This window comes from Myripristis murdjan, chromosome 9 (genome assembly GCF_902150065.1).
Source record: "Myripristis murdjan chromosome 9, fMyrMur1.1, whole genome shotgun sequence".
NCBI classification, from domain to species: domain Eukaryota; kingdom Metazoa; phylum Chordata; class Actinopteri; order Holocentriformes; family Holocentridae; genus Myripristis; species Myripristis murdjan.
Window position 1 is genome coordinate 27,895,644 of NC_043988.1, and position 12,568 is coordinate 27,908,211.

General features: G+C 41.9%; 1 protein-coding gene across 1 annotated transcript in view; it reads left to right on the forward strand.

Annotated features, from left to right (window-relative positions):
- Window positions 1–12,568, forward strand: part of hint2 (histidine triad nucleotide binding protein 2) — a 390,237-nt gene that overhangs the window by 200,020 nt on the left and 177,649 nt on the right. The window contains 1 exon segment of the mRNA XM_030059357.1: window positions 4,160–4,182. Within this exon segment, the coding sequence (XP_029915217.1) occupies window positions 4,160–4,182 (23 nt within the window).

The following is a 12,568-nucleotide window of genomic DNA, read 5'->3' on the forward strand; positions in this document are numbered from 1 at the left end:
GATTGACAGGTGATCTCTTGGAGGTGCAGTGCAAAAACATGACGACAAACGAGCACTTGGCACCAAAGATGGAGCCAAAATCGGCATAAACAAGGATCTAATGGATTACTATTTCAAATGGAGCTCCCATAAATGAGTAAATAACAAATTGGAATGGATGGATATGCCAGGCAGCAGCTGCGACCGACCTGCTGCCTTTCACTCTCCGTCTCCAGTCCGCTCTGTCACTTCTATTCTCTCTCTCTCTAGTTTCTTCTCTCTCTTTCTCTCTTTAGCTTCTTCTGTTTCGGCCAGTCATTTGAGTGCTCTCTCTCTTCTTCATGTTCCTCGTTAATCTCCTATTTCTGCCCCTCAGTGTTTATTCTCGGCCACACAGCTTCCTTCTTTCCTTTATCACTATAACCACCATATTACCATTACCACCACGCTTCCATTAATTTCTCCCTCAGCGATCTTTCTTGTGCTTGTTCTTTCTCTCCATGCTGTCCTCTTGATTATTACCTCCTCTCTTGCATGTCTAGTCTTGGCACAGACACGGGTAGCAGCTCAGATGCTGCTCACCAGTCAAAATGAGCTTAGTTGACTCAAAGCCAAGAACAAGTCCAAGGACGTTTGAGTTAAGGTCCTAAAGACCAAGTGAAGCCTGAGACGAGAGCAAACTGAGTTCTATTTAAGAATAAAAATGACTCTAGAGAACCTGGAGTTGCAAGCTAAATGTTACGTGTGCTACCTTTCAGTTTATTTGAATGGCTGTTATTCAGTAAGTACTTTATATAACTGTAACATGACCTTTAAACGCATTTTATAGTCAATGCACAATATGAGATTGTTTACTCTGATGCTTCAAATTAAGCACTGCCACATTCTTTGCATTTGCGCTTTGCATTACATTGACATTAAATTTGACTATAAAATGTGCTTAAGACTGGGCTGGGACTCAAACACTTTTGACGATGATCCATCATGTCCTTGGACTTCCATTTTTCCCAGGCAAAGAGCATTTTTGGGTGAATGAAAGCAAAAAAAAAAACATTCTCACTCGCAGGGTGTCAAACAGCTTCGTCAAGACCTTCTGTGTCTGATACCAAAAGGCACCTATAGGAAGACAAAGGCACTCTTTGGCATCCGCATGAGACGCAGGGGATGGTGATGAAGTGTAAAGAGCAAGAAAGTCCACAAAAGCAGGTGGTCGGGGTGCATGTCGGGCACGTAAACAGCAACACCTCCACCCACAAGACCTGAGTTTGATACCTGCTTCGAGTGAGACTTTTTTCGTTTGTCCTGATCCTGCACCCTGACACTGCGAAAAGTGGGGAAGCCCGATGTGTCTCATCCTGACGCCAAAGGGCTGCCTTTTGATGCGAAACGGACGAGACCAACCTCCAATACTTTATGACCTGGGAGTGAGTGAATGTGCTGAAAAAAAAAAAAAAAAAAAGTGTCAGCAAAATATGAAGCTCTTGGAGAAAGTATTCAGTTATTCTACTGAAGAGTTTACAAGTTGTGCATCCCTGTTCAAATTCAGATGGACAACTCAAGTGGGTGGATGATGATTTTTTTATTTTAGCACATTCCCTTTTTCCACAATACCTTCTTCCAGAGTTTTCCAGTTTGTACAGAGAATAAAGCCTGGGGACAACGTCAGGACCAAAGAGGATGGCTGCAGGCAGACTGAAATGGGTGCAACAATTGTTATTCATGCAGAACCTGGTATTGCAAACTACATGCTTGTTTAACGTGTGTTGAAAGCTTACAGCATTTTTGAAACTCTAATATTGAGCATAGGTCTTTTGCATGCGGCGTTAAAGGCCGGAGGAGTATGAGGGTAAGAGAAGCAGGCTTGTTAGCAGAAGGCACCCTTTCCAAATCTGTGTGAGGAAAGTAAATGAGGCACACTCTCCCCTGAAATAGTACTGCTGAAAGCCTTGAGCAAGGCACTTTAACCTCCAGCTGCTCCTGTGGAGCCGCTCAGTGGCCGGCAGTAAGTCTGTGGTTGTACTGGGCAGCTCCCAGGGGTGAATGTGTGCAACTGTGAAGTGAAACAAAAGCACCGCTGAAAAAGTTCATAAATTGAAATCAACATGCTAGAGTGGGGATGCTTTCACCCAAAGTGTCTAACAATCCCTTGTGTGTGCATGTATTTTTAGCACAGAGAGAAAATCAAACTCCTAAACCTGGCAGTGATATTGACATGCCCAAATGGGACCACGTGGCATCCAGCAATCCCAGAATGCATTGTTTTTAACAGCAGACGACGTGGTAATTTACTATAAGGCTCCTGCTGTTAAAATGGGTCAAAAAGTCCAATAGTTCTGCATGTGAAGTTGAGGTAAAATCGATTACTGCGCCGCGGCAAAAAAAAAAAAAAAAAAAAAAAAAAAACGAGGCCATGGTGTCCGGTCGTCCTGTTGTATCACCGGACAGGGGAGGAGCTGTGACCTGATTAGAGACAATGCGAGCGAACGGCCGACAGCGAATGTGAACCGACTTCCAGGATAATTCAAGGTTGGATACAACTTCATGTGGCCCTCTTTTGAAAACTTCCACGCATCTCATCAAGGAAAAGTAGGGCAGAAAATCACTACAAAACAGCCACACAGTGGACAAAAAAAAAAAAAAAAAAAAAATCCCCTTTCCGCCCACAGCAGTGATAGTTCCTTTACGTAATGTCAAGTTTTAATGCCTTTCGGTGCCATGCGTGGATGTTAATAAAAGAAAAAGCAACGGCAAACAAACCCCTCAGTTTATTTGCTTGTTTATTTGTTATGATAGGTGTTGAGAAAAGCCCGAAGGCGAGGTAGTCGGGCATTACACCTGGATACAGCTTAAACCCTGCAGCGTGTTTCTGCTTGATTCCCCGTGTTGTTATTTAGCTCTGCCGTTATTAGTTTTCTTCCCAACAGATGGATCCACAATGCAACAGGAGGGCCAGGGGAGGACAGAGGAGGAAGGGAGGGAGAGAGAGAGAGGAAGAAGAGAACAAGAAAAGTGAGATGTGAGGTGAGGTGAGGTGAGGAAGAAGACACAGAGAGAGGAAAGGTGGGAAGAGAAAGAGAATAGAGTGAGGAGAGAGGAGAGAAAAACAAATGGAGAGAACAGTAGATCCACCCGGAAAAGGAGGCAGAGGCGGGAGAAAAGGGCTCAGCTTTGTTTGTAACGCCCTCCAACCGTTGTCGGTGTGCAGCTTCAGCTACCCCGGGTATGGATTAGCATGCACTGGTGAAACACAGAGCTACCTCAGGCTGTGTGTGTGTGTGTGCGTGTGTGTGTGTGTGTGTGTGTGTGAGAGAGAGAGAGAGAGAGAGAAAGAGAGAAAGAGAGTCTGAATACCAGGTAACTCCAGGTCCAGAAGGTTCTGAAGGCCTCACAGGCTTAGTGGAATTGGTGTGTGTGTGTTTGTGTGTGTGTGTGTGTGTGTGTGTGCGTGAGAGAGAGAGGGAGAGAGAGAGAGAGAGAGAGCATGTGACCTCCCCCCTACGGTATGTTTTCATTATGTGCTCAGGTGTATGTCGGTGTTACAGTATGTTATGCATATTTGTATGAGAGTGTGTGTGTGTGTGTGTGTGTGTGTGTGTGTGTGTGCGCGTGTGCTCAAGAAAAACTTTTGCAAACAAAAACAACCAAATCCAACCCAAAGACACTGACTAGTATCAAAACAACAGAAAAACATATCAAAACTTTTGTCAGTAAATTGTTTCACTATGAATGTAGACTCAAATGAGCAAAATATATATTTTTGTTAATTTAGAGAGGGGGGAGCCGAGCTAACGTGTGTGTGTGTGTGTGTGTGTGTGTGTGTGTGTGTGGTCAAAATAGAGAAAACCATGCTGGAAGAATGATGATTTTTTTTTTTTTTTTTTCACTTTTTGCCTTCAGCTCTTGCACAGCACCGCTGCAATTCAACGTTGGTTCCGGTGCGAGGACGAGGATCAAGTCATGGGGCGTGACGGCCTTGAATGACACAGAGAAATCAGCCCGACTGCACCAAAAAATTATACAAGACACAGCCGTGACGTCCTGCCATCAACAGCATGATACATTAAATAATCACAGACATGATGATGAGGTCAATAATTAAGCTGTTACATAAGTTACTAAATGTATTTCTGGGTGAACATAATTCTTTAAGAGCTATTTATATGAACTCCATGTCTTCAAGCATAACAAGCTTAATGAGTTAGAGTAGACATTTTTAAAGCAGGAATTCATCATTTTCATTATTAATATGCAAATTTATGCAGCAAGATGCCCCAAAATCTACCTGACTCTGTAGTGTATGTATTAAGATCTCTTCTTTTCAACACTTGCTGTATTGAGGATTTCTGTTTCAGTACCATGGTTATTGTAGTTTTGTATTTTCCATCAGTTTGTATTGTTATTTTGTTTTCAAATTCTGTTTTGATTAGTTTATAATGTGAGCTTGCACGATTTTATTTATTTATTGAAAAATGCTTCGTTTTAGTTTAGTTTTTATTTGCTTCAGTGTTGTTTTTAGTCTTTCTCCTGGATGGATTGGCAGCAGATTGGCAGTTTATTTTAGTTAGACTTGTAAACACACAATACAGTTGTTTTTTTTTTTCGTTTTTATTTTTATTTCAGTCAACCACACAGCTTTCATTTTCATTGTTTGTTTTAATTAACGATCATAACCTTGTTCAGTACCTGCCAGGTTTGGATGCACGTGCACCCTTCTTATTTTCATCTTGAGTTTCCGTTCTTGCAAATATGTCTCCACATAAACACCATGATTACATAACATCCGGCATCAGGTACCAGCTACCATAGTGGCATAGAAAATAATTTGTTAATGATCAGATCATTTTGCAGATTTGCCTGATTTACTTGGGTGTTATAATAGGATCTGGCTCAGGTCCGTGCATTCGTGAAGCTGCCGCCCTGCTGCAGTGCCTTTGAGCAGCAGGGAGGCTGCTCTGTAGCCCACACAGAGCTTTGATCTCCCTGTGGAGGAGGCGGCGAGGGGAGAGAACTTCCCTACAGGTGTAGATAAAATATCACATAACATGAAGGGTGGCAAAGTCCCGTAATCAAAAGGTGTCGGGTTTTTGTTTTACCCTGGGCTTGTCTGCTGGTGTGAAATCTATATTACACTAAAGTCAGAGCAACAGAAATAAAAGACCAACTTTAGCTGACTGTTCCAATACTTATGTTATTGACTAAAAATCCTACAAACTATTAAGGTGGGTTTTTCTGTCTAATGCAGCCTACTTTCTGTCGAACCGAGGAAGGAGGCATCTGATGCTGCCTCTGAGAACTAAGAAATATGTACCGTCACGAAGCACCTTCATTGACAATCAGAGCGAGGAGAGAGAGCTTATCTGTGTGTGTGTGTGTGTGTGTGTGCGTGTGTGTGTGTGTGTGATATCTCTCTGACAGACACCTCGCTCCATCGACTCCACCTCACTCGGTATCATGGGATTGAAAGAAGGGATTGTGTGAAAAAGAAAAAAACAACGCATGAAACAGAAGAGAAAAAAATGATAAGAAGGAAAAGGATAAAGGAAAGGAAAGGAAAGGAAAGGAATAAGAAAAAGGAAAGGAAAGCAATAAGAAAAAGGAAAGGAAAGGAAAGGAATAAGAAAAAGGAAATGAAAGGAAAGGAATAAGAAAAGGGAAAGGAAAGGAATAAGAAAAAGGAAAGGAAAGGAAAGGAATAAGAAAAAGGAAAGGAATAAGGAAAGGAAAGGAAAGGAAAGGAAAGGAAAGGAAAGAAAATCAATAAGAAAGGGAAGGAAAGGAATAAGAGAAAGGAAGGGAGGGGGTAAAGGAAAAGGAGAAAGGAAAGGAATAAGAAAGGAAAGGAAAGGAAAAGCAGAAAGAAAAGGAAATGACTAGAGGAAAGGAGAAGACGAGAAGAAAGGAGAGGAGAGGAAATAAGAGGACGGTGCAAGGAAAAAAGAGAAAGTGGGAGAGGAGCCGATATGAGAGTAGGAGCAGGAGGGAGAGAAAGAAACAAAAAATAAATGTCATATATATATATATATATATATATATATATATATATATATATATATATACATATATATATACACACAACCATATAGCTTTTTGTAGTTATGGTGTGAGAAGAGAACATTTCTGCGCCACAGAAGGGTTAAAAATCTAGATGTTGTGTTTCTTTTTGTGGAAGCAGCCTTGAACGGCTCTCAGGCCAAGCAGCCGCGCTGTTTCACATGAAAGGAAACAGGCGGCGTGTTTTCAGGCCAGCAGGCGTCACGCGCACGAGGCGCACGGCTCGCAGTTCATGTCACTTCACGCTGTTGCTTCCCTCCGTTCGCAGTGCAGTATAGGTAATTATCAGGCTTTACCAACACGGTTCCATTCTACTACACACACACACACACACACACACACACACACACAACTCCAAGTAACACTAATGAATATCGCTGATGAATAACAGTATTTCTTCTTCCTCGCTTGTTTTTTGTTCCTCTGCTGGCTCTGACAGGAACGTCATGAGTCTTGTTTTTTTCTTCATTTCTCCGTTTCTTGTTTTTTTTTTTCCTGTTTGGGTGCTTTTTTGTGTGTGTGTGTGTGTGTGTGTGAGTGTGTGTGTGCATGCACTGTGGGGTTGGGGTTGGTAAGATACACAAAGCTTTGATCACCAGAAGAATTCAGGAGACATCGGCGTTATCCGTCCTGTCACCCTTAATTATTTAAAAAAAAAAAAAAAATCTGCGTGGCTGCTTACCTGTCTGTCTGCTTAACTGCCTGTGTGACTGCAAATGTTTCTCTATCTGTCTACCTGTCTGTCTGCGCGTCTCGTCTCCCCTCCTCATCTCCTCTGTCGGCATGTCATCTTCCTCTCTGTCCGCCTGTCTGCCTGCCTAACTGCCTGTGAGCCCGTTTGCCTGTCTTGCTGCCAACGTGCCCTCGTGTCTACCTCTTCCTCTCGCGTCGTCGTCTCTCCGCGCCTGTCGCCTCGTTCCCTTTGCCGCGGCAGACATCACAGGAGTCGGCATTGACAGCGTTGAAATCAATGGGTACCTTCACATGCCAATTAAAGATTCAATGCTGTCAGGGTCGGCTTATGAACTGTCAGCCACAACAAAGGGAAGAAGGCAACAAGTAGGGTCTGAAGAGTGAAGGAAACAGGCGGAGGGGAAGACAGCCAGACAAATAGATGCCGAGAGACAAACACCAACGGAAAGACAGAAAAGGTCTCTCCGCCTGTTGTTATTTACAGGTATTTTGTTTGAGCCTCGTCCTCGTCTGCAAGCAGTCCAAAACAACATTAAAGCTCAATGAACCTTCTCCCAACGTCCCAACTTTGTCCCGTGCTACAGTGACCAGACCGTTTCAAACTGGGTGGCCCGAGTCCTGACAAATATCTGTTAAAGAAGTTTATAACATTCACTGCCATATATTCACACCCACAATTTGAACCCAACTGTGATAGAAAAAAACAGACTCTTCATACTTATTTTTTGTATTTTCATATGTCAGAACATGCACATATTATGTACGACCCCAGCAAAGCATTTTGCTCTCCATGCACTTTATGGGCACCTTCATTCGTGTACTTTTAAACACAAGACATGTTATACATCAAAAATGTTCAGCATTTTCTGCTGAATTTGGTGATGCCAGGGTTGAAACAGTTGCAAAAATTTTAAAAACGAGAATGTGTCATAGTCAAATAAAGCAGAAATGCCAAAAAAAAAAAAAAAAAAAAAAAAAAAAAAACTTTTAAAAAAACAGGGCCTGGGTAGAGCGTGTACCACTTGTTAAAGCCGAGTCCTGATCACAGCATCCATCCTTTGCGGTGTGTCACCCCCGTCTCACTCCCCTGCCTTTCTTGTCTCTCTCTCTACTCTGACTGTCAAATAAAAAAATCATCTTTAAAAAAAAAAAAGGTATCTGACAATTACTGCATATGTTACACGAATGCAGTCACTGTGATTTGTGTTTGATTTGTGTTCTTATAGGCCTACAGGTTTTAAATAAACTCAGTTTTGGTGGACTAGGCGCTGTCCATGGTGCTGAAAGGTGCACTCGGCAGATGTTGTCCCCCATCCTGATCGAAACGCCTGTGCAGGTTAATTATCTCTCAAAAGGAAAATCATAAGGCATTCAAAGAGATCTGATCTTGTTGGTCATATATATATATATATATATATATATATATACACTACTCACAAAAAGTTAGGGATATTGGGCTTTCGGGTGAAATTTCAGGATGAACCTAAAATGCATTATAACCTTTAAAGGTGAACTTAATGTGACCCTCTGTAAACTTTTGAATGCACATGTCCAATTGTTCAATGTTTCAGTACTTTTTGCACAAGTTGCTGTTCTCTAACAAGGAGTTTAACGGCAAAATTCACCTATTCACCTATTCAACCTATGGGATCAGCTGAGTCGCCGTGTAGAGGCTCGGAGTTCTGTACCCCAGAACCTCAATGTCCTGAGGGCCGCCCTTCAAGAAGAGTGGGATGCCATGCCTCAGCAGACAATAAGTCGACTTGTGAACAGCATGAGACGTCGTTGTCAAGCTGTAATTGATGCTCAAGGGCGCATGACAAGTTATTGACACTGACATTTTTTGTTGTGGTATATCCACCACTGTTGTTGGCTTTTGTTTCAAGAAATTGTTTGAGATGAGGAAATCACCAGTGTATGCTTCTACTTAAATGCCCTACTTTCATGATATAATATCACTGTAGCGTGAACATTTTACATTTTCCATAAATTTCACCCAAAAGCCAAATATCCCTAACTTTTTGTGAGTAGTGTATATATATATCTCTTTTATTGTTTGTGTTCTGTGTTTACAACATCTATTGCACGTCTGTTCGTCCTGGGGAGGGATCCCTCCTCTGTTGCTCCCTTGAGGTTTCTTCCTATTTTCTCCCTGTTAAAGGGGTTTTTCTAGGGAGTTGTTCCTCATCCGATGTGAGGGTCTAAGGACAGAGGATGTTGTACTTTCTGTAAAGCCCTTTGAGACGAATTTGTAATTTGTGATCCTGGGCTATATAAATAAATAAAATTGAATTGAATTGAATTGATCTCGATCTTGCTTCCCGGGAGTGTTTCACGGATGGTGCCCAAGTGCCCCAAACTCTCTAATAATTCACATTTTCTTTGTATGGGTTAGAACTTCACGTCAAACTGCAGTGTTGCAGTTTAAACCGCCTGAAATTTGGTATTTTGACATTACCTTGCTCATCAGATTATAGTCCGAGGTCAGGATCAGCAACAGACGATGATGATGATGAAGATGGTGGGGAATCAGAGTCTTGTTTTGGGACACTTCAGCAGGGCAGATGCTTTTGGATATGGCAGTCGATGCAATTGTTGAAAACGTGTAAAAAATAACAATAAAACGAAAGCCGAGACGACCATCCACGGTGGCTCGTGGCTTCTGTTGGCGTCAGTGTGTGCAGGCAGTCAAACATCTGCTCAAATCAGTTTTCAGAGCTGATCCAAAATGACACGATACTGTGAAAACCTTCTCCTTGTTGTGTTTCAAAATGCATACCACAGGTGGCAGAAGCGAGGAGGCGAGGTACATCAGCTTCCAAAATTATTTTAAAATAAAATGGCCTGCAATAATGCAACATCTGCACTTCAATCACACAGTAGCCGGGTTACAAACAAATCGAACAAATGACAACACAAACAGCAATTATCATTATTGAGGGAACACAAAATTAGAGCGAACAAACCAGGATGTGTTCTTTCATGTGTATGTGTGTGTGTGTGTGTGTGTGTGTGTGTGAGTGTGTGTGTGTGTGTGTGTGTGTTATACCCAGATGCTCTTACTCTCCATCCTCCACCCACCATCTACCTTTCCTCCTCTTCCTCCCCATGCTCTTCCCTCTCTGACTGTCTCCTCCTCCCCTCACTCTGTTGTTTCAGCTGCAACATGGAGCACAAATGAAACCACATGATTATAAACTCGCTACAGAAAATGAAACACACACACACACACACACACACACACACACACACAATGGCACAAAAATACTCACAATCTCAAACAGACTTTCATATTCAGATGTTCATGCATGCATTCAAGCACACACACACGCAACAAATGTGTACACATGCGTATGTAAACTCAGCAAAGTCAAGTATGCATGCCCCCACACACACACACACACACACACACACACACTTAAACAAAAGAACACTGACAGCACAGTTTGTGCAGCCACTCAAAGATGTGTGTGCCCCTAATCAGTGTGTGTGGATGTTGTTTTCTGTTTGTTGTCTGACCGATAGTTAGTTTGGCACCGTGAGGACTGATGGCTAATCAGCAGGACATTGTCTAATAACACATACATACACACACACACAAGTACACACACACTCACTGATACGTACACAAAAAAACACATGGCAGCATAACATAATTGTCCGTGATTGCATTTGGATACCTGCCCACGCCTTCACTGATTGGTGTTGCAGCGTAAATTTGTGCCTTTCTTTCTCAAATTAACAGGACTATCTATCTATCTATCTATCTATCTATCTATCTATCTATCTATCTATTTTGCTTTACGCTCTGTTACCAAAGATGTTCATATACAGTCCAAAATTGCGTTGTTTCCTTTGTATGGGAAAGAATATCACTTCAGACTGCACATTTACAAATCTAGTGGCGATGCTATTTGTTTTCAGGGGAATGAGTTTGTATTGTGCGGCAACATGATAATTACATGGAGGCGACGTAACGTATTGAATGGTAATGATATCTGTTCAAATGTGGCCATAAATAAAGGAAGCTGTGCGATGACACGTGAAGCACACACTTAACACGACCTGTCGCCTTGACTTTTGTGTCAGCTGAGAGCGACCAAGATATCCAGAGGTCCATTAAGGACGGAAATGATTGATGTTATTTCGTTTTCCTTCAGAAATGGAATGACGTACATTAGGTTTAAGCCACTTAGGTGTAATCAGCCCATGACATTTGAAGCGTCTCCTCAAAGCGTGTGATCTAGCCACAGTCCTCTCAACTAATAGCTGAGTTACTAAAGGTAACCCAGACCCTTCCATAACCTCACATTTGTCTGTCTCTCCATTGTGTGATCAGCTATCTGTGAATGGTATCAAGTCTGTCATGATTTTTTTTTTTTTTTTTCCTTTTTGTTATGGCGCTGTTTGTCGGACGCTCACCTCTCCTCAACTCTGAATTTTTTTCGATGCAGTTCCGAGTCAAGCTCATGATGAATACTGTGCAATTACAATTAGAAACCAAGACTAACAGTCAATCAAATCAAAGCAGTTTTGAAGCGTCAGGCTGTGTAACCTATTGTATCTCCCTTTTTTTTTTTTTTTTTTTACATTGAATCACTTCCTGATGCGTTTTACACATTTTTTGCTTGGCAAGCAGGTCTGCGGGTCTGCAGCTCGACCTACCTCATGTCATGGCCACAAGACGTCCAAGGATAAGGAACTCTCCTTTTCTATACACCAGCACATATCATATTGTGGTTTTATTTGTTTGTTTTTTTTTACCATTGTTAGTGAGAGCTGGTGTAATGTGTCTGTACATAGTTTTATAGTTTCTGAACTCAAACCAAAACACTGAAAATTCACTGCAAATTGTAAAAATGTGTGGATGCAAAGGGAGAAAACCAACAATTTCCCTGTTATGAATTACTGAAAAGTTATATTTTTTGCAGAGAGAAAGCGTCTGCGGGACATCCGTTATGACAGTATGATTAATAGATTCTGGTCTTTGGTGTTTGCACACCACTAAGGATGTTATCACACTGATTGCAGCCTACATCATTGTAATAAGCCAGTTATCATCCCTGAGCGGGGAAGAGAGAGGGGGGAGTTAGAGAAAGAAAGAAAGAAAGAAAGAAAGAAAGAAAGAAAGAAAGAAAGAAAGAAAGGGGAGGGAGGGAAGGAATTTCACCTCCATTAACATGCAAACTGCTCCTGCTCCTCTGGGAGTGCTAACAAGTGGAAGGAGGTGCAGAGAGGAGGAGGAGACAAATGATAGAACAGAAAATGAAATGAGAGGACAAGAGGAGATGGGCTGGAAGTGCTGATCAAAGTCTGAATATTCACAGCACTCTTCTTCTCCAAGATTAAATACTAATTACTCTCAACAGCTGCTCAATGAGCTCGCTAAGACTCATTATCACAATGTACTACATGTGTACTGCTTTAGAAGCACAGAGCTCCATTGCAAAACAAGATGTCCGCCAAGTGGAAATAAAAAGAGCACCTACTCAGGCAAGATGATGCCTGCGTGAACGGTAAAAACTTTATTATGGACCATTTGTTTAGACCCGGGCCTTGAGGGGAAAAGAAGGGGCTGTTTTATCAGCTAAACAATAAATACTTGCTTGTTATTTGTGCTGTGTTCAATGATAATTTAGTCGTTATTGGATCTGGTGGAGAATTATCATTCCCGTCACAGGCCTGTTCGGGATTGATTTGTTCCTTATTGATGGCCGACTTGCAAGCTTGAGACTTCACGATAGTTCAAGATTTTTAGGACTCCTAGAATAAATGTTCAATGTTGTACTCAAAACTGCACTATTACTACTTTGACATTACTGAAGGAGAACAGAGAGGTGGTGAG